At 35.6% G+C, this 23953-nt stretch overlaps 1 protein-coding gene across 1 annotated transcript in view; it reads left to right on the forward strand.

The window, feature by feature from the left end:
* neo1a (neogenin 1a) overlaps positions 1 to 23953 on the forward strand; it is a 257814-nt gene that overhangs the window by 78784 nt on the left and 155077 nt on the right. Inside the window, 1 exon segment of the mRNA XM_028473556.1 lies at positions 5647 to 5970. Within this exon segment, the coding sequence (XP_028329357.1) occupies positions 5647 to 5970 (324 nt within the window).

The raw sequence follows: 23953 nt of genomic DNA on the forward strand, positions 1-23953 counted from the left end.
ACTTTGAGGGCTGCATAAAATTCGACTGAGGGCCGTATGTGGCCCCCGGGCCGTCGGTTCCTTATGTCTGTATTATGATTTATTTGTTTTCATCCATTTTATTTTTTTTGTTTGTTTGAAATAAATAAATAAATATCCAAAGTAGCTCTAACCAGGGTTGGGGTCGATTATTATTGTTATTGCGTAACTGGTAATTAATTACAATTATGACAATTGTAATTGTAATTTCAAAATCTGTCGCTGCTGTAAACATAACTAAACTGTAATTGAGTTCATAAATTTGACTTTGCCAGCAGAGCTGAAGTCAGCATCACATGTGAACATTTTTAAATCAAAGTTAAAGGAACTTTTTGTCTCTACTGTGTATGATTGAGAGAGAGATTTATGGTCATGTTGATGATGTCATGTGTTTGATGATGATTTTACTGATGATTTTAATTGATTTTAAACAATTGAATGTTTTATCATGTAAAGCACATTAAGTTGCCTTGAGTATGAAATGTGCTATACAAATAAATTTGCCTTACATTCTAATTAAGTGCAAAACTTGGGAACCATGTTACAGTTCTATGGCTTACACATACATAATTATTAAAATATGTTTCATATTCATATCATGTTTTCTTACTACCCTTTGAGAATCATTTTACCGTTTAAATAAAGTTAAATTGAGGGGTATATAATAATAATAATAATAATAATAATAATAATAATAATGCATCAATTTTATAATAGCGCCTTTTTTGGGGGAACTCAAAGCTACTTTACAGAATACAGAAAAATAAAGGAAAAGGTAAGTTAAGGAAAAGCAAGTTTGAAAAGGTATAACTCATAACAAAAACAAAATAATAATGATGATAAATTATATTTTTTAATGTATTTTACAGATTACTTTAGACGTGTTAAAACCCACTCGTTATCATGAGAGATGCTAACAGAAAGCTAACACACTTTAATAATTGACATTGTAATTGACTTTCAGGGGGGAAAAGGATTGTAATTTAAAATGTAATTGTAAAAAATGCCAATCATTGTGATCATAATTGACTTGTAATTGAACATGGATAATTGAAGACATAATTGTAATTGAGCCCAACCCTGGTGTTGTTCTATAGTAATAAATAAAACCATAGTAAAGAAAATGTGGAGAAAAGCCCTAAAAAAACTTAAATAAACATGAACATCAAAGGGATCTGGTTAGGGTCAATATAAACACTGCACCTCTACATGGATTCTATTTTAATGTATAAAAAGTACTTTAAATGTGCACTTATTTAGTTAATTACTATAATTTTAATTTCATGTGCGCACACAGTCTTTCCAATTCTTGATCAAAGGCAACACAAGCTGTTGACTTTGATGTTTGTGAGATAAAAATCTCCTCATATCTAGTTTCAATGAAATGTTACAGATTAACGTCATCGCTTCCTGGGGAGATAGAAAGGTTTTCTGCATCAATGAACCTTGATTGCATTTCTTTTCCTCACAGGAAAACCCATTTCATTCTGGTTCTGATTAGACTCACACATGCATGTTTCCTATTTCTATAAGAATTTAGTTGCTTTTTATTCTTCACCAAACAGATCCAATTAAGTGATGAAATAAGAGATTTTTGGTGTCACACACCTCGTTATTTTCATCCCCCACCACAAAGTGTGGAAGGAGGATGTAGGATTGAGCTCCGTCTGTGTGTCCGTTGTTTATGCTGTTTATGCTGCACAATGTAGTCACATAGTATTGATGAATTCCCCTCCAACACTATTGGAGTTTAGACTTTGGTACTGATAGTGTTTGGAATAGTTTTTGTTGTTAAGATAAAGCTGATAAATCCAGTGTCATGCTTTAAATCTCCAACTTGTGGACGGATACGATATGCAGTATATAGTATTAATGCTAATCTTAATTAATACTATATCTATGGTTCATCTCCAGTTTTTTTTTTCCTCGTCTGTTTCAATTGACACAACTTTATTTGCTGCTGCAGACACAGACACGTGTAGCTCCTCCCCTCAGCTAAATAAAATAACCCTAAAGTTATGTTTAAATAGTGTTTTATTGGCTCCATTTTGCTGTATTTTCTGACTTTTTCCTCCATCCACTGCTGTGTGTTTACTGTAAACTTCACGCTGAGCGTATCGTCAAAAGTCGTTTCTGTCTTTGCTTCTATAGATGTGATAAATTTTGCCATCTTGATTTTTGCTGCTCTTGCACTCAATCTGTTGACTCAGCAATTAAACGCCAAACAAAGGATTTACTGCTCTTTTCCTTTGGAATCGACCTTGGAAAAGCTCCGTCACAGGAACAGGAACACGTATTTATCTTTTTTATAACTTCTGTCCACATGATTACAGCAGGAAATGTGACACGTCGCTGCTTTTCTGTTTTTCAATAAGAAACTAAAAAGATTCCAATTCCTTTTTCCAGCTACAAAAGTGTCAAATCATCCTCTGACTGTCACAGGTGAAAGTAACGGATTACAGCTACTCATCTTACTGTAATTTAGTTGCTTTTATGGATTTTTTTTGAGTAAATTTCTAAATCGTAGGGCTGGGCGATATGGTCCAAAACTCATCTGGATAGTTTTTCTTAGAATGGTGATATATACACAGGCTCATTTATTAACAAATATGTGTCACTTTAGGCATTTTCCTCCTGTAAGAGACAGCACGTGTGAGTGAGTTCTGTAGTGTGGCTTGTTTAGAGGAAGGTCTGGATTAGAACTCAGTCAGTGATCCATAGAACTGTGCTTTTCATGCTGTTATATATATATATATATATATATATATATATATATAACTGCTACTGCTATTTACTGAGTAAATGATTATTTCTTCAATCCATATGTTCTTATTTGTTCCATTTCTGATCAACGTCCATCTATGTTCTATGGGTCAGGTTGTGGGTTCTTGTTTCCCACATTAACATTAGACATGTCACAGTTTTACAGTGAATAAATATATCTGTACTTAGAGCCTGAGAATTTAATTTTATTTTGAAATAAATTAATTAGTGGTTTTTTATTTAAATAGAAAATTGTACATTTTGTCAAACCTTTTATTTTATACAGATGCCTTTGTGGAAAATAAATAAAGTTCTAACTGTGGTAGATTAAGTTTTTATCTTTTTAAGTTTCTACATGAGATGTTTACTGTATGTAAGGGACCCGTACCAAGATTTATTACTAACAATAAACATAGGGGTGAAAGTAATTAGCAACTTTGAGTATTATTTAATTGAGCTACTTTTTACTTGAAAAAAATGACCAAATGTTTCACTATGTTGTGTTTATGTAATGTGTGATAATTCATACACAGACACACCCTGGACTAAAAGCACTTCCTTTCCATCGTCCTTGATTTTGTTCATTAGTAAATTAGTGCAGAATTGATTGTGGTACCGTGCACTGAGCGAGCAGCCGTACAGCTATTGTAATGAAATCACTAGTTAAATACCTGCAACCATCCACGTTAGCATCTCTCCGCTATCATTTTCCATCTTCCTTTTTTCTTGCTCGTCTTTCCGTCCTCCCACTGTTGACGTTCCGTGTTCCTATGAGAGCGTTTAACACTCTTTTACTGTTACATTATTTAAACACCCGTACACCCTTTTAATTATTTTTCTAGTTTTTCTCTGATCCCCTGTTGAACTGATGAAGAATGTTATTTATCCAAACAATAGCACGGTGCGACTCTTAGGGAGGAAAAGCTTGAATAATGGATGAGGACAAATGCAAAGCTATTGCATTTTCCATAACTTTGGCTACGATCCACAGTGTCAGTGTGATGTTATCAATTATGTGTGAGTAGAAGAAGAAGAAGAAGAAGAAGAAGAAGAAGAAGAAGAAGAAGAAGAAGAAGAAGAAGAAGAAGAAGAAGAAGAAGAAGAAGAAGAAGAAGAAGAAGAAGAAGAAGAAGAAGAAGAAGAAGAAGAAGAAGAAGAAGAAGAAGAAGAAGAAGAAGAAGAAGAAGAAGAAGAAGCGTGCACTACTTTACTTTTATTAAAAAAGAAACAGAGGTGAGACCAGCTCACATTCATCAAGTCTTCTGGCAGGACTGCAGAACTCATAGACTGAACTTCTTTTCAAACTCTAGCTTTTGAGAAAAGTTGGAGACAATGAAGTTGTCTTTGAATCATTGCATGAGAACTGTTCAAAGTGAAGGTGGACTTTGATTGTTTGAAGGTAGAGTCATGGGTAGAAGAAGACCTTGGTACTGGATGGGCAGATGTGTAAGCAGACATCTTCTGAGTGTGCGTTCATACAGATGGACCCTAGAGCAGTTAAAACCTTCTAGGATTCGTTTGCTAGGATAGTCCGCCTCGTTTGGCCCATGTGAACACGCACACCAAGTCTAAAGAATTGTAGATGGATTGTTTCTGCCTGTCACGGAGAGTTACCGAACGAAGAGAGTGATTAGGAAGGCTGTGAACGCCGCGGACTAAAAACATGAAGTGTGGGCAGAGTGCTCAGCATTGTGGGTGGTCAAGAGAACCGCCGACGGCGCGAACCAGAGCTTTAAAACCAGGAAGCACAGGAACTTGTTGCTGCTCCATTGTTGAATGTCGGTAAAGAACAAACAGAGAAGGAAGAAGTTTCCATAGTCGAGAGCCTCTTGTTCTGGGTTTCTGTTGTTTTTCTGTCTAAAGAAGGAAGTTTTTAGTTTGTCGTATAATTATTTTTCATATCAGGAAGTGAAGTCTGACATATTGGGAGATTTTGTAGCAAGATTTTTTGGGAGATTTGACGTTTCCGACTTTTACAGGTTAATAACATTAATAAAATTACAGTGATTTTCATCATTTAAATTTAATTCCTATAATCACAGAAAATCAAACGCCCTATATTTCTCTTAACTTATATACAAGAAAAAACCCTCATACGTTACCTCTACTTTTATTCATACTGCTGAAAATGTTCATCATTTTGTATTTCTGGCTGTATTTGCACCCAATGCTGCGCTTTTTTATTTTTGTGAGATTTGACATTTGTCAGTTTGTTAAAGCTGTTTTCTACACATTAGACCTTCAGTTTTATGGTGGGAATGTTAAAGTGTGCATGTGGTGAGGGTTTAATCTGTGTAATATAGCTTTTTTCTTTTTAGGAGGTAAACTCATATTTTTGTGTCTTTGACCACCTATTTATTGTAAAAAGGAGCCATGTGTGATATTGCCCCAAAACTTTCAGTTTTAAGAAGTGAATTCCATCATTTTTACCCAGTTGTTAATCACGGATTTCCTTAACTTATACTGTACACATGCTTTTGGAGTAAACCATCTCTCTGCCTTCATTTATATGCTGATAAATACTGTTATTAATTTTGTATTTTTCTGCTGTATTTGTGCCGAATGCTTGGGCTCAGATTTTACATTTGGTAAAGTTGCTTCACATTAAACCACCAGTTTTATGGTGGGAAAATACATTTAATGTACAAATCATGTTGGCTAGTGTTTAATCTGTGTAAATATAGATTTGTTCTTTTTAGGAGGTAAATATGATAATTGACTCTTCCACCTGTCTACTGTAATAATCAGCCTGTAAATGTGTGAGGCTTTGTTCCATAAAACAATGGAAGGAAGTGAATTCAGTGATTAAGGAAAATCATACATAGCAACGAGCTGTAAAGTCCTCTGTTCCTCGTTTCCTTCCAGGTTCAGCAGAGCATCCCTTCAGCCCGTTCTGGTTCACTGTGGAGCCCCAGGACACGTTGGCGGTCCGGGGCAGCCCAGCTCTGCTCAACTGCAGCGCACACAGCGACGCCTCCACGCCGGCACGAGTGGAATGGAAGAAGGACGGAACCTTCATGAGCCTCGGCTCAGACGAGAGACGACACGTGCTTCCTGACGGCTCGCTGTTCTTCAACCAGGTGGTCCACTCCAAGCACAACAAACCAGACGAGGGCACGTACCAGTGTGTGGCCACCATCGACAACCTGGGCTCCATCTCCAGCCGCACGGCACGCCTCTCTGTAGCAGGTAAGATACAAGCATCCATTACACCAGTGGTTCTCAACCCCCCATAAAGTCAGTAAAATGATGGTCCATTGTTCTATGAATCTGTGATAACCACATTTATTTATTCATCTGAATAATATCCAACGTTTATTATTATTATTATTATTATAGTCATCTTAAAGATGGAAATCCTGGTTTTAATCACTAATAAAATGGGTTCAAAGTGTCAATATTGGAACAATTGGTTTAAATTGGCAAAAATAATCATGAAATCTGGTGAAAAGAGATTAAAAGTGTCAATAAAGTGTCAACATATGTGACATTAGGTGTAAAAGTGGTAGAAATGGTTTATAAGTGCTGAACATGTCTGGGAAGTGGAAAAAATGTGTAGAAAAGTCATTAAAATGTGACGTGAAGTGTCAGAAATGTGAGAAATGTAGCAAAAATACATTAAATGGAGCAAAAAGAAAGTTTGATGGAGTTGCAGAAAAAGGGTAAAAATGAGCAAAAATGGGCTCAAATTGTTCAGAAAATATTGTTGGTTTGTTAAAGGCATCTGGTGACCCCCTCCCAGTGTCTCGCGGCCCCAAATGGGGTCCTGACCTCATGGTTGAGTACCCGTGCATTACACAAGCTGAATTTCAGGCTTATTTCTATGCTTTCTTCTATTAGTAATGAGTTTTCACTTTGATGGACAGTCTTAATATGTTCTGTGAGAACATGCATGAATCTATCATTAGATTTAACATAATGAATATATTATATTATATTTTGTATCCTCAGGAAATCTTCTGTCTGACCCCATCAGATGTTTTGGCTGGTTTTACCCACAGGGGAAAAGAATCTTTTGCAATTTATTGCATCTTATTTTCCCAGAGCTGTACATCTGCCCCACTGTACCGTCTATAATCATATATATATATATATATATATATATATATATATATATATATATATATATATATATATATATATATATATGGCTGGTGAAGGGATTCACACCTGAAAACAAACACATTCTTTTCATGCCAATAAATTATTAGTATTAAGTATTTTTGTTATTAATCATTTCAAAACTATCAATTACATTTTCAATTTCTAACAGCTTTATTGGCATGACAAACTGGTTTATAATGCTGAAACAATGTACACAACAATGTACACACAAAATACATTAAAGATGCATTAGTTACATAGCACAAAAAGAATAAATATAAATACATGACAAATATTATAAATATTATAAATATAAATGTTATTAATATTAATATAATTCCAGAAATTCCTTCATTTTGAAATATATTATGACACATTAACATAAATATCAATATAAATATTACAATAATATAATTATAAATCCAAATATTATAAATATACATTTTATAAACATTAATATAATTCCAGAAAGTTCATTTTGTCTTATTTTTTAAATATCTTATTATTATATTAGTAATATCTTATTTATAAATTATGACTGCATCCTACACAGTTTAAGGCCACTTATTGCTTAGATATTATCTGTGCCTTACATACTTTATTTATATTAATAGTCAAATTATTATTAAATATTGAATCAACAATTATAAACAGACAGCTTTGCAAACTGTAGGTCAAAAAACTGCAAAATCATCGACAGCATGTAAAACACAAGCTTTTCTTTGTCATTTTCTTGGTTTGCTTTCATTTCTTAATCTTTTGTACTTTTATTGAGCTATAATTTGTCTTTTCTATTCACCACCTAAAACATTTTCCCTCCTGATAAATGTTTGTCAGAGTTTTTCCTTTTCTTTCCCTGAATAAACGGTACTAGTGGGACAAAGTGACCTCGTCGGGGGTGGGGATAGTGAATGACTCTGGGATTATTTGGTGTTTGCAGTCGAGTCATGCCCTGAAATTCAATTTGCAGCAGCAGGAGTCACAGAAAGCATTTATCCGTTTGTAAAAGGCTCCGTGGAACCTTTTACAAAGCCATTGTCCCCCTGTGGACTATAGCATCACACACACTCTAGATAGTGGAGTGGACCTGGATACAACCTTCACACACTCAACGAGAACTAAGGACTCCAATGGAGCTGAAAGCCTTTAGGCTAACTAGCATGTTTGCTAACCTGCTTTTAAGCTTGTCACTACCCAATCCTTTCACTGCCTGATCCTTTCAGATTCTTTTAATGCATGACACGCGTCTCCACCCTGTCGGCCTATTTTACGGCAGGTCGTGTACTATATTTAAAAGGTTGAAACCCTGCTATTTAAAAAGAATTAGAAATGTATGTTTTGTGTGAATTCTGATTTATTTTGGTTTTTATCTTATTTTTCTGTTTGGTTTTTGATTGTCAATGTTGTGTATCGTTTTTATCTTTATTTTTTATTTATTAAATTAACACATATTTACTCATGTACTAATAAAATAATTAACAAACGTCATATGGTCAGTTTACATTTAAATATGACGTCCAGCAGCTCTGTCGTAATTATTGTGACTGAAGGAAGTGACGTAGTCTACACACACGAGTTGAAACGATCCGGTCCATGAAAGGGTTGGGTTCTGACAGTTACCTTTGAGCTAACGAGCGTTTTTGCTAACCTTCAGGGTTGCGGCCAATTACATTTTTCAATTACAATCACATCTTCTATTATCCATAGGGATGTAACCATTCACTCAACTCCCGATACGATTCGATTCACGATACTGGGTTCACGATACAATTCTCTCACGAGTTATTTTACAAAATGGGACTGTAGACAAATGACTGAAAAATATTTCTTTATTTTTTTTGGGAAAAAGACTATAAAATACTGTACTATTTTCCTTTTATTTTTCATTGTCAAAAGAATTCCTTGATAAACTATTCAAAACAATGCAATTTAACTAAAAATAAATCTTGAATGAAATAAATAAAGGAATAATACAAATGAAGAAGAAGCCTATTAATTTAAATTCTGATTCTATAGTAAACAATGCAAAACTACATAATAGTTCTAACTACTGCTAACCTCAGACGCTAGCAGTGACGTCATGCAGGTGCATTTATCGTTGCCGGTGGCTCCGCCCACAGGTATTCCTCTAATCACTGCTTTTCTTTTTTTAATCCTATTCCCCTTTATGTCCCACTACTACATTTTATATTGATGGAATGAACGAGTGATAACACACTTTTTAAAGAAACTTATTTTGTAAATAAATGAATAAAACAGTATTTAGTGTCTCCTGAAAATCTTTATTTCTATCGTTTTTATCATTTCCTGTCATCTCCCTCCTGTTGTGTATATTGTTGTTGTTTGTCTGTTCTTTTTATTATTCATTTTATTTTTATTTCTATTTTGTGTGTTATTGATGTCATTTTTATTATTGTTTATATTTTCATTTGTTCTCTCTGTGTCTTTGTTGTTGTTTGTTTCTCTGTTATTTTAGTGTATTTTTCTCTCATTTAGTGTGTATTTGTTGTCATGTTGTGTGTAATGGTACATATTTTTCTCAATTAGTGCGTGTGTATTTTGTCGTTTATCTGTTCTTTTTTATTTTTCAGTAATATTCAGTGTGTTTCTCATTTTTAACTAAAAATAAACATTATAAAACCTCATATTTTTAATGCTTTCATTTGTTAATTTCCCTCATGTACCCCCTGTAGTGCCATTGTGTACCCCCATTTGAGAACCACTGGCCTCATGAATGAATGTATATAATTAATATATAACTATTGATCTGAGCTGATTCTATATCACAAACACATGTGATACTTGAGCTCTGAGGTCACACACAACCTTGTCTTTGCTGGTTTGGAGATTGTGTGTGTGTGTGTGCCAAAAAAATGAGTAATGGTTCAACACAACTGTCATTCATAGTCATAGCGCCACCTATTGGTAAAAGGAAATCATAGACATTATATTTGTACAGAACATTGCAGGAAAGTTTGTGATATAATCCTTGAAAATGATCAGCCACGTCTCAACACTAACATTTACACATCGACATTCAACACACCTCCACGTGCACCACGTCCTGACATGTGTGTCGTTGTGAGGGCCTGTTCAACGCTGCTAGCAGCTTTAGTTATTATTATTGTTATTATTATTAATAATATTTATGGGGACCAGTCGTATGTATTCATTTTAACTCTAAGAGAGGAAGAGGAGGAGTGAATATAGCAACCATAGCATAGTCAGGACACGGTCATAAGAAATCCCATCTTAACTGTCTGAGGTTGGACACGAGCTTTGAACTGGGGATCAAGGAACGCTGGAGGTGATTCCCGCAGGTTAACAGGGAATCCCCCCACATCAAATAAAAGAACAGTCTGTAGATGAAGTTGTCTTTGTTTGCACACTCAGCTATTGGACGCTCCATCACTTCACCTTGACCACGCCCCTTCCCCAGTGTCCTCTCCACGCTCCGCCAACATTGCGACTACAGTAAACACCATTACTCATCACGTACTGGGTGTTAGCACACACTCAGAGACAGAAGTCCTTTGAAGCACCTTCTTTAATCTCTCCTTTGATGTCATTTAATGTGTTTTTAACAGAGGAAGGAGGGCGTTACTCCAGACATGACGGTTTAACACTGTCTGACTTCTGCATGGGCGGAGCTTCATTGGATAACTTAGCATCATTAGTGAGGGTGCACTAAGAACTATTAAGTATACCTATAACTATTGTTATCAATATATTAATACTTAATTATAGTTATTAATCTGTTTCCACCTACTACTCTCACAGATTCCAACAGGTTTGGTGTCAAAACTTCTTCTGGCCAGATATTAATGCTAAGCTAATGCTAGATTAATGCTTAGTTAATGCTATTGCTAGGTTAATGCTTGGTTAATATTAATATTAGGTTATTATTAGCCAGTTTTAAAGCTAATGCTAGGTTAATGTTAATGCTAGCTAATGCTAGGCTAATGGTTTTGTACGTATCAGATCGTCAACATTCGATTGGTCATTTTGCGTTCACATTGTGACACAAAGCTGTGACGCTGCATCGGCTTTTACGTTTGTGCTTTGGTAACTTTACGACTCGCCGACCACGCAACAAAACATCAGAGAAAAGAGTTGAACTCTAACACAAAATATATGAATGAGAAAATCAGAAAGTAACAGCAATCATTTTTGTTTATTTCCTGTTTAGAAATACAAAAGCATGCAAAGCATGCTGGGAAAGCCGTCACTAAATATTTTTTAATCACACAGATTTACTTAAAGGAAATTAGTAGAAAAGGTAGATTTCTCCAACATTTAGTGTTTTTACTTGATAACAATAAAGATAGTTGAGTGAACAATATTATTTTAGTCAAAGTAACACTTTATACAGACAGTAGTGATCATAATTGATCCATCATTGGAAAAAAAAGCACATTCTACATGTAGTTGAAGAACTGGAAAAAAAAAACTGGAAAAGAACATAAAAGACATAAAAACACTGAACTTTTCTGTGGTTTCTGGAGGTTATCGGTTCTATCAGGTGATGATGCTTTTATTCACAGAAATCTCCATAATGGCTCTTGTTCTTCAAAAATACAGTTGGTGAAAATGATTCATCTACATGAACACTAGAATCAGTGAATAATGTTATTCTATATTAAATAGAAATATGCTGTGAATGAATGAAAGCGTCTCTTTTTAAGCTAAAGCAGAAAATGTTTCTCCTGGAATCAAAAGTATTGGATTTACAGTATATAGGGTTTTATCATAGACACTCAAAGAATTAAGGCATTATTCTTTCACTCCACAATTCTTGGTGATAAGCTACTACTGTAGCCACAGGCTGCCATAGTGCGCCATTGGCCACCCCCACCACCACCAACACTCACTCACACGCTACATTCATACTAGGCAATGTGGGTGAAGTGCCTTGTCCACCTTCAGCTGCAGTAGGGGTTGAGAAAATGGCGTTTATTGTGCGTCATATTTACATATAAAGCTGGATTTCCATCATGTTGACATTTGTGAACGTTTGAAACCTGAGAGAAAGGTCACTGTGGTGTCATTAAGTCCGTCTGTCCATCTGTGCATTATATTCTCAGGATGAAATTGGCTCATTTTTTTTTAGTCGTATGTAGGAGGAAAATGACAGAAATATGAGTGGGAATGTGTCAGTTATAGGACAGAGACATGTCTGAGGTAGTGTAACGGTGGATTGAGCTGCTGGAGGGTGTGTGTGTGTGTGTGTGTGTGTGTGTGGAGAGGCACTGATGAAGACGGGCCTATCTCTGCTCTCCAGACACCTCAGCGTGGCGTGTGTGCGGTTGTGTGTGCGCACGTGGGAATTTACACCCGTGTAATTGATTGTCTTTGTGTTGCTGGAATTTTCCCCTCTGCATTAGACGTGTCGTTGTTTGTCATTAGACTAATTTATGGAAAGAGGGAAATTTTAGCAGCAGTGATTATGGTCATTGGGATACAAAAAAAATACTGTAAACATTTACAATAACATTCATTTGTGGGTTTTTTTCATTTGTGGGTTTTTTTCATTTTGTGTATTTTTGGAGTCATTTATGTATTTTTCTGTCGTTGTGTGTTTTTTTATCGGTTACTTTTTTCCTGTCTTTTTGTGTGTTTTTTTGTTGTCATTTTGTTTTTTTTTTTTTGTCATTTCTGACTGCTTTTGTAGTAATTTTATATATTGTTCTCTTTCTTTGTGTATTTTTGGAGTCAGTTAAGTGTTTTTCTGTCATTCAGTGTATTTTTGTTGCATCTTGTTTTGTGTACTCTTGTTATTTTGTGTGAGGTAATTTATGTATTTTTCTATCATTTTGTTAATTGTTAAAGGGGACATATCGTGCTTTTAAATCCTTCATTTTTACATATAAATCATACAGTTGTGGTCTATATAAAGCAGAACTGCAATGCTTGGGTCTGAATTCCTCATTATTATAGCTCCACCCCTTTTCTACCCTTTTCTGATTTGCTTCTAAGAGCAACTCGTTTTGGTGCTGTCTCTTTAAATGCAAATGAGACACTTCATACCCCGCCCCCTCTCCAGGTTACAGAGGTGACACTCAGTTCAACTCCACCCTGTTCGGCCATTTTTGTAGTTTGATAGAAGAGATACGGCTATGTAGCAGCGCATAAACTTTTTATTTACACATTATTTATAAAATGTCAACAACGTTAGACTTGTCCATCCAGCCTTACATGTTCCAGCCAGAGTCGGACCCAGTGGAGTGAGATGAAAATGATGATGATGAACCTGCAGAACCCTAACAAGTGAGCTAACACAAGCACCGAGCTAACGCTAGCGCCAAGCTAACGTCACAAAATGCATTTTAATAGTCTTTTCGAAGACAAAAATGGCAAAATGAAATGACTAATGAAAACTTTAGACTTAAATTAAATCACGTAGGCCATATCATCAAGGATCTAAAACGAGCACACAGCGCTAACATATGAAGACGGTGCAACTGCTAATGCTAACAAAACAATGACAGGGACGTCTTATCATCACTTTTTAGCGTTATTTACAGCTTACCGAAGTGCTCTGTTCATCGTCTCCAAAGATAGAAGGAATTGAACCCTCAATCAGACAAAGTCTTTCTGTAAATCCTTCTTTATACTGGTGGAGGTTGATGAAGCAGTCATCATTGAAGTTCTTCACACACACAAAAATGACCTTATCCACAGATGTGGTACATTTCTATAAAAAATAAAACTCAACCAGACACTTTGAAAAGGTTCTGATGCTGGGAGACGGTGTAATGAAGCGTGTGGGTTACTACATCCAACAACCCAACATTTTGACTTATCCTCTCGTAACTTCTGCATCCTGGAGCTTGGACTACAAAATAAAAGCCAGAAATAAAAATGGTGGATTGCTCGAAGTGTTGGGCCTGGAGTTGATGAACTAATTTGGCAGTTCTGCTGCAAATACTGTGATGTTATTGTTCAAAAAACGTAATAGAGAATAGAAAAATCTAAACAGATTGAAAAATATGACCAAAACAGAATATAAAGATATCTACGGAGCACCTGAAGAGATGAATTTGAACTTTTCTGTACTTCTAAACAATCTAAATATACAACAAAATGCATTTAAGGGATAAAAAAGTGGATTTAACATGATATGTCCCCTTTGATTCATATTTCTGTTGTTGTTTTTTGTGCAATGTTTTGTACTTTGTGTATTGTTGTCATTTCATTAGTTTTTCTTGTCGTTTTTGTTGTTATTTTGTGTATTTTTATATTGAATGTTTTTTTGATTTGGTTTTTTTTCATTCGCTTTGTTTTTCATTTTGTATTTTGTGTGTTTTTGTTCTCATTTGGGTATTTCCTGTCATTTTGTATATATTTTGTATCTTTTTTAGGTGTCTCACAAAATTAGACTGAGAGCCGCGTGTGGCCCCTGGGCCACCAGCGTCCCCAGTCTGCACTGGTGCTTTCCCAGTATGTGGCTATATTAGCAGATGCTAACGCTGCATGTTTGTGTGTGTTTTGTATAAAAATGAATTACTGCTTTCTAAAAAAAAGTCAAACATTTCTTGTGATCAGGCTTTTTTTCTTCTGTCTGCGCGGCTGAGCAGGAAAAGTGTTAATGTCTGAGTTGTGTTGGATTCCACTCCGTGCTGTCAATGAACACATTTACAATCACTGCATTCAACGCAGATGTAGGAACGAGGACATACTTTCAATGTTTAAGAACTTCTCTGAAGAGAGCGAGAACGTTTCTACTTACGTAAACAAAACCAGTTATTTTTGGCGAGAAGCTGAATCTGAATCCATGAAAACTTTTTCTATCCATCGTAGAGAATCCTTCCTGCATTTAAAAGTGTTTTGTTTACCCTCCTTTCCCTCATTGACATTCCCCCTCCATGTTTCCTCCCTCGCTATTCTCCACAAACATTCCCTGCATGCTTTTCCACACCATACAGCGTTATTTCATCTCCCAGTCAGCATGCACCAGGCGTCCGGTTGGTTGAGGTTTTTTTTTTCCATTATAACGACCTCGGCTTTCAAAGCTAAAATGATCTTCAGAGAAGCTTTTTGAACCCTGGGAGAATTTTGACTTTTATTTGATGGCTCCCAAAGCCTGAGGGAAGAGCTTTAAAATGCACCTCTGCACTCATTACACAGACAGTTGTAATTCTAATTTGGTTCCTCTTTATTTTATAGTGAAGGTCACCAAAAGTAGTGGATGTTCTTTTCAAAGAATCAACTAAAGCGTGAAACACACGTAAGGATTTACCACGTCTGAATAGATGTTTCATCTGTTATAAACTCACATATGAAGATATAAAAATACACCATTCAGTGCCACCACCGATTCTTATCAGAGAGAAAAAGATCACGTAAATAAACATTGGATTTAACAACGTAACCTAATGCTGCGTTACACGGTACTCAGGGTTTTATCACCTCCAACTTGAAAAAGTGACTTTGAACGCCACCTGAAGTCAGAGCTCCTACTTAGTAAAGTCAGGGGAAAAAATCTAATATTATTTCTTCATTCAAAATGGAAATCTAGCGTAATGAAATAAGATCTAACTATGTGATCTATTTTTCTGTCATTTTGTATATTTTTATTGTCAGGTTGTGCGCTTTCTGAAATTATGTATCTTTCTATCATTTTTAACTTTTGTTGTTGTTTTTCATATTTATGTTGTTTTTTGTCTTTTGCGTGTTTTTCTCATTATGTACATTTTCTTGTCATTTTTGTGTGGTTTTTTTGGTCATTTAATGTGTTTTTGGAGTTATCTTGTGTATTTTTCATTCATTTTGTGTGTTTTTGTTCTATAGTAGATATATAGGCTCTGGGTCTGCAAAATACAGACCATCCAAGAAATCACGATGTTGCGATAGCAACTATTAATGCAAATCCAGCCAATCCCTGCCATTCTGTCCAATCACTACAACTCTACCCAATCTGACTGAGAAGGGTCTAGCTGCAGCCGCTACAGACCACGCTACAGAATCCATCCCCCTGATTTTATACCTGAACATCAACTTTTACACTAACATCGACCGCGGCCGCCGCCACTTCCTGGAAAAAATTGAGGTAACATTGAAAAAGTTCTTCACCGGTCTCCGCCGCACACGTGGGCATTTTTTAGCGGCTCAGCGCATTGTTGATATTGGAAAATTGCTTTAATGGGTGTGGTTTGTAGGGGGCGTCGCTTGTACTGTACCCACAGCTGCAGTTGGGTATTATTGAAGATTCCGGTCGATTCCTGTCGCTACAACGTGGCTGAAGTCCGTCCGCCTTGTGTGAGCCACCCCAACTTCCACCATCAGCCAATAGGAGTCCCCCGATGCGATCGAAATCACCATTTAGTCTGGTTACAGACTGTGTCACAACAGCCAAACTGTCTGTTAATAACGTTGAACGTGTTTCATGAACGCTAGTGTTTAATGATCTCCTGCTGCTCTAGAAGGACTTTTAGATAAAATAACCTGATTAAACCTCTACTATTATATAAGATCTATGATAGAGCTTCATCACAGGTACCGTATAAAACGGTAGCAGTGGCTAATGTCATTGGTGCTAGCGCCCCCTGGTGGTATCTCCATGCATACATGTACAACTTGCTGAACACATGAGATTCTTCTGCAGTAAAAGTGTTTGTAGCTAAAGTCATGAGTGCATTGATGAGATTCTCACAGGAAAATTAACATTTATTTATTTTAAGAGTTTTTGTTTTAAAAACTTAATGTGATTCTCTGTAATATTCTCTGCACTGGAAACATTTAAATGTGATGGAAATAATCCATATCTTGTTAAATTATTGTGAATCTGAGCTTTTTACTGTTTTGTTATAAAGTAATTCAAAAGCATTCAGTTTTTTTGGCAAATTGACCTGTTCAGGCAAAGTTATGGAAAATAATAAAGCCTCAAAATGCCGCAACTTTTGCTGCATTAAAAAAAAAGAAACTGCTGAAAAATCAGGCATTTTAGGAAACGACAATCACCACGAAATCCTGGAGGGATTAAAAATAATGAATTATCAAACAGATCAACAGACATAGTGTTAGCTCACCTTTGAACAAGTAAACAAAAGAAACACAGTGTGAAACATTTACAGCTTCTCTTCACGCTTCAATTAAACGACTGTTCATCCATGATTACATTTGGAAACATGAAATAATGTTTCTACAGAAAGTTAATGAGCAGAGACTGAGATAAAAGTGACACATCAGGAAGAGTGAACGGGAACGCAACAATGAAGCCGATCCCATCAATCAGTGGATCTAATGGGAACCAATCAGACAAACATCTGGATCTGCTGACAGGGCGAAACACGCCATTACTTTATTACTACTCTATTACTACTCCATTACTACTCCATTACTACTCCATTACTACTCCATTACTACTCCATTACTACTCCATTACTACTCTATTACTACTTCATTACTACTTCATTACTACTCTTACTATACTACTCCAGTACTACTCCATTACTACTCTACTACTACTCATTACTACTCTATTACTACTTCTTACTACTCTATTACTACTCCATTACTACTCCATTACTACTCTATTACTACTCCATTACTACTCCATTACTACTCCATTACTACTCCATTACTACTCCATTACTACTCCATTACTACTCCATTACTACTCCATTACTACTCCATTACTACTTCATTACTACTTCATTACTACTTCATTACTACTCCATTACTACTCCATTACTACTCCATTACTACTTCATTACTACTCTATTACTACTCTATTACTACTTCATTACTACTTCATTACTACTCCATTACTACTCCATTACTACTCCATTACTACTCCATTACTACTCCATTACTACTCTATTACTACTCCATTACTACTTCATTACTACTCCATTACTACTCCATTACTACTCCATTACTACTCTATTACTACTCCATTACTACTCCATTACTACTCTATTACTACTCCATTTCTCTATTACTCTCCTGCACCTGTGAAGCATCGCCGTGGAAACGAGCAGATGCGACGCAGGTTGTTTTTAAGCAAACTCTACTAGTGATGAATGTTAATTGTGTGGATGAACATTCGTATGCTCACTCACTGCTTTGTCCAACAAGGAAATGAAACACCAGAAATAAACCAGTGGCACATTAACATTTATTAAAAACAATTCCATTTAAATCCATAAATCAACCTGGATAAACACATTTCTGGTGTTTATTTTGGGGTTGCACGGAACAATCTGAATACAACTGAAACTGGATGTGATATCACTGGGAACAAACTAGAACAAAAATGGAGTCACTGTCACATATGTATGTGTATATACGTATATATGCGTATGTGTGTATCCATAAAATGAAGGGTCTGTCCTTAAGACTGCTCTACTGTAAAGTGTCTTGAGATACCATTGGTTATGATTTGGCGCTATACAAATAAAGATTGATTGTCATCATCATCTGGTGAAAAAACACAAGAAATCACAATAAAACGAAGGAAAAACACTTTGACGCATCTTTCTAAAGAACTAACGATATCTGATAAAGAATTATTGTCTTCTGCAACTTTAGGCTTGTGTTTAATTTTCCAAACGCGTGTAAGGTCCTATGATTTCAACGTTAACAGAATCGTGGACTGAAACGTCGTGAGCCACTGGATGTTAGTCTGGGAATGTCTCATCACTAAATACAGAGCCAACCAGTTCCCACATCACGATAATGTGTCTGTGAAGCTCCACCCATTCGTGTTCTGTTGTTGTGGACGAGATCATCAATACCAGTGATTGTAGAGTCTGAAACATTGTGGATTATTGATAACTTCTGATACTGTAAATATTCTGACCCCTAGTGGTGGTGAAATAACTGACGCATGCTTGTGTACATTTATTTTTGTTTAATCATCAGGATCATTTAAATTAGGTTAATTTAAATTATGTTGATCAAAACTTAATCAATAAACCTGATCAGATTCAGTAAACCATTGATCCCTGAGGGGAAATATAATGACATTAATGTTGTTCTCATACATCTTTGTATGACAAATGAAATGAAAATATTCTTAAAGAAACAATATTTCAAAAAAATTAATGTGGAAAACACTGAATTTGTAAAAAAAAATATGTTGGCCTAAAATCTCACACATTCATAAGGTTTAACATTTCCCAGATGCAATTAAATTACATTAAATTACAATTGAAAGGTAAATATAAGTTTTACTGACATTATTATTATTATTAGCGTTATTCTGACTGCTGCTTTTTATTCTTATTATTATTCTTATTATTATTATTCATGACATATGAGAATTAGGGATGTAACGATTCACTCAACTCCCAATTCGATTCTCTCACGATTTATTTTACACAATGGGACTGTAGACAAATAATGACTGAAAAATATTCCTTTATTTTTTTTGGGGAAAAAACTAGAAAATACTTTATTATTTTCCTTTTATTTTTTATTGTCAAAAGAATCCCTTGATAAACTATTCAAAACAATGCAATTTAACTAAAAATAAATCTTGAATGAAATAAATAAAGGAATAATACAAATGAAGAAGGCTATTAATTTAAATTCTGGTTCTATAGTAAACAATGCAAACTACATAATAGTTCTTTTTCTTTTTAAAAGTGCAACTGAAAATGTATTTTGTGCCTTAACAATTGGACTTTAAAAAAAAAAAAAATAGTCTGCACTGTATTTACATCAGATATTTGTTTGGACCAGCAGAGGGCGCTGGTAACCCAGTGGTCGGTTGGCATGCAGATATTCTTGTAGTGAAGAAGAGATGCTATGCTAGCAGACAGAGCTAATAGAGAAACCTGACTTTTACAGATATTCACGTAATATTACAGATATTCTTTCGATGCTAAAGGGCTAAAGAATCATTTATGAACATGTTTAAGAGTAGAAGGAGGCCAGAAAGAAAGTAGTAGCAGATTCCGCCCGCCGCCAACACTTCTGCTGGTTAAAAAAAGTACTGCGATTCAATTTTCACAGTATCAGTATTAACCGTGATACCTATGAATCGATTTTTAACTGCCTTACTATTGATCATTACATCCCAAATGAGAACAGCATTAATGTCATTATATTTCCCTCAGGGATCAATGGTTTACTGAATCTGATCAGGTTTATTGATTTAAACTTCATTTAAATTTACCAAATTTAAATAATCCTGATGACATCATTGTAGACTGTAATGATTAAACAAAAATGAATGGACACAAGATATTTCACCACTAGGGGTCAGATTATTTACAGTATCAGAGGAAAAAAATATTATTATCCTCACGATGATGGCGTTTCATCCCAATTCTGTCCATTTTCTTGTTCAACGGTAGATTCTGTTTTCATTGGTCAATTCCATGATTCCGTTAAGGTGGTTTTTAGGACCCTACAGTATATTCAGTCCAGATAAAGAACTTCTCTTTGTCCTCATTCTGTCTCAGCCTTTATGTAAGACTGTGCAAATATAAAAAGCTTGGAGTAGTTGGCGAGCAGCACCCATTCATCTTTTTACTCCGTCTTTCCAGCTCTGAGTGACACTAAGTGTGGGATGTAGAACGTCTGTCTTTGGGTAAAAGCATCAGGAAAAATGCCAATCGTGTATCCATTAGGGTCTGGAGGATAAATATGGAGGCTTTTCTCAGATTAAACCTCTTTGACGCAGGAAAAAAAATGGATCTGTCCACGTTTGTGATTCATGGAAACAGAAACATCTAAAAGGACTATTTTTCTACTTTATTAATGTGATAACTTGGTAAAACGATAAATGTCTTCAACTCTTGCGTTAATCTGCCATATTTTAATTAGTCATAACCTCGTTATTATTGATTAAAATTATACAGTTGATTAAAACTATTAAGGATTTTTTTTGCCTCTAAATGAAGGTTTAAAATGAATGTTGCTTGTATTGTTCTTTGTTCTTAGTGATTAAAGTGGAAGGTTGTAAGTTTGATTCCAGGCCCCACCCTCTCCTCAGGTATTTTACTGACGCACCTTTAACCACAGCTCAGTCTGTTTAAAACTCTCACTGTTTTGTTCTTCACAGTAATTACAGTGGTGGATACAGTAACACACCTTCAGTCCAACCTTTAGCAGTGACTATTACTTTTACAGGACAAGCCCAATGATAGAGATGATGATCATTTCTCACGAGACACAAAGACGTGCCTCAGCTGTGTACAGTAGCTAGGGTTGCCAGATTTGGTCGTTTGTTGCACTTTTTGTGGAAATGAAGCTTCTAATTAGCAGAAAAAACCTAATAGTTGATAAACAGCTGTGAGATTTAAATAAAAACACTTTATCTTTCTGTCATGTCTGTTAGTTCTTGTGCTCTAATTAAAACCTACTTCCTCCTTAACCCAGTGGTTCTCAAACTTTTCAGCTCGCGACCCCCACAAAATTTCCCCAAAAGTCCCAAAACCAGGGAAATGAGAGTGAAGATCCACCAGAAACTGATATAATTACATACGTTATCATTTATATATTATTTAGACGTGGAAGTGCTGAATATGCTCTTTGTTAACATAACATCTGTGGCCCACTTCAGCTCTAACTGGTCTGTATTTGGTCCCTGAACTAAAAGTTTGACACCCTTTGTTAAGGTGGAGGGGAACGATGCGGGGACGAGCAACAGCAGTAGCTACTATTGACAGCTTCTTTGTGTCCCATTGGGGACTCGTCTGACATTGACGGCTCCTCTCTCTGCATAAAGTCTGTCCTCTGATAAGGAAGGCAGCGTGTGGGGGTGAACACATCTGTCTGAGCCATGGTTGCCCCTGGCAACAACCTCTGCAGAAGGTCGGCCTTGAAACGGGCTGAGAACGAGGTAAATTTATTGCGACTAAAGGCCCAACGTCATCAGTTTATTTACAGTTAAACATACGTTTCTCACGCTGGTAAACAAACAGGATGTTCTACGTGGTGGTGGTGAGGAGCGGAAAGTTTAGGGTCATTTTCAACAAGAACTTCAGCTCTGGATTTTGGGAAATATTCAAAAATCTAAACTTTTCACTGGATTTGGTTTTTGTTACGAACCAGAATCTGGGAGTAATTTTAAATCATATGTAAAATAATGAAATAAAATAATAATAATTTCAACTGGAAAAAAAATGGTTGATCCTTAACAGGATGTTAAATATAATTGTTAAAATATATTTTAGCATAACCTAAAACATCAGCACCAGGTATTTATCATTTATAATTACTCCCCATTTCCTGTTAATTTCAATAAATAACCTCCTTGAAAAGTTTTTTAAATATTCCCAAACTTAAGTTCCCATGGAAATCTACTGGAAATTTTCTTATTGTGATTACATTATATTTGTAGTTGTCTTGTATATTTGTATGAGGGTTTTTTTTAATTTTGTGTGTGTTTGTTGTTTCATGTGTGTTTTGGGGTTTTTTTGTGCATTTTTGTTGCTGTTTTGCATAATTTATTGTCATTTTTTGTATATTTCTCTGTTGTTTTTGAGTCGTTTTGTGTATTCTTGTTGGTGCTTTGTGCCTTTTGTTGTCATTTTGTATATTTGTTTTTCTAATATTTTTCATTTTGTGTATTTTTGTTGCTGTTTTGTATATTTTTCAGTTATTTCGTGACCCTCTTTAGTGGTCTATTGTGTAATTTTTCTGTAATTGTGTACTTTTTTAAAGAGTGTATTTTCGGAGTCATTTTGTGTGTTTGAGGTTCTTTTTTAAAGGTATTTTCCCTCATCTGTTCAAGGCCATTATTCATTTATCTTTTTCAACCTGCACATGTGTGACTTAGTGTCAGTGATGCACGTGGACGACCCGTGTGTTCACACTCACACTCCAGTGTTACCAGTAAGACGACTGTTTAACCCTTCACTAGCTGCAGGGTCAGAGTCTACAGGCTTAGTGGGAAAGGACCATTAGTCACATCACTCACACACACACACACACACACACACACACACACACTGGAAGCATCGGGTTCAGTGAAACATGGAACTGGTTTAAGTGGTTTACCATCCAACACCAGATTATAGGGATATTCTGAATAAATGAAACCTTAACATATTATTCTAAAAGAAACGTATCACTCAGGTGTTTTGTTATGGTTCTCCACTGCGGTGGTTGTTGTTGTTTTGTGTCTGAGGTGACGTATCACAGACACGCCTCCAAAACTGATAAATGACCCCCGCTGTGTCAGAGCGACTTCCTAACGACTATCGACTGCTTTTGTCTGAGCGCTGCAGAAAGAAACTCCTCCTTTTTCACTTGTTTTACCAAAATCATCCACACATTTGAAAAATATCTGATCGTTTTGCTGTATGTTCATGCTGAGTCATTTTGGGCTTTTTTTTAATATAGTATTTATCATTTTGAGTGTGTTGTTAGTGTCTGTGTTTTTTAGTCATTTTGTGAATGTTTTTTCATATTCTTTTGTTATTGTTGTCTAATTTTGTAGTCATCTTGTGTATTTTTGGAGTAAAATTGTGTGTTTTTGTTGTCATTTTGTATATATTTTTGTCTAGTATTTATCATTTTGTGTTATTTTATGTGTGTTTTTGAGTTGTTTTGTGTATTTGTGTTGCTGTTTTTTATATTTTTCTGTAATTGTTTATATTTTGTGGTCATCGTCTGAGTTTTTGGTGTAATTTTAATTATTTTATTTGTCTTTTGTGTATTTCTCTCTAATTCTCTATGTCTATAGAGTTGCTTTGTGCATTTTTGGAGCAAAGAAAAGGTTTGTCTAAGTTTCCACCTGTAAACAACTTATTTACAGTGTTACAGATTCAGTTCTCAGAGGAAGGTCATGGGTTTCTCTGCATGTCCACAAATCCACTTCCCCATCCTCGTCTTGAGTCCTGCTTTGTAAAGCAAACAGTTCTCATAACAGCTTAATATTTACTGTTATCTATCAAATAAACATTGTGTATATCCCATTATTCTCACACGATGCTTTTTCTCTTTAAGTCTTTGTTTTTTACGAGTGATTTTCTGCTCCCACAATCCTTCAGTGTTCCAGAAACTGAGAAAAGGAACCACAGTCACTGAAGGAGAGAGACTGACGTTGCCATGGCGACGGACCAATCCCTGTCATGTGTCCATCTCCATTCATCTCCATCTCTGCCTGTGT

Source organism: Gouania willdenowi, chromosome 3 (assembly GCF_900634775.1).
Source record: "Gouania willdenowi chromosome 3, fGouWil2.1, whole genome shotgun sequence".
NCBI classification, from domain to species: domain Eukaryota; kingdom Metazoa; phylum Chordata; class Actinopteri; order Blenniiformes; family Gobiesocidae; genus Gouania; species Gouania willdenowi.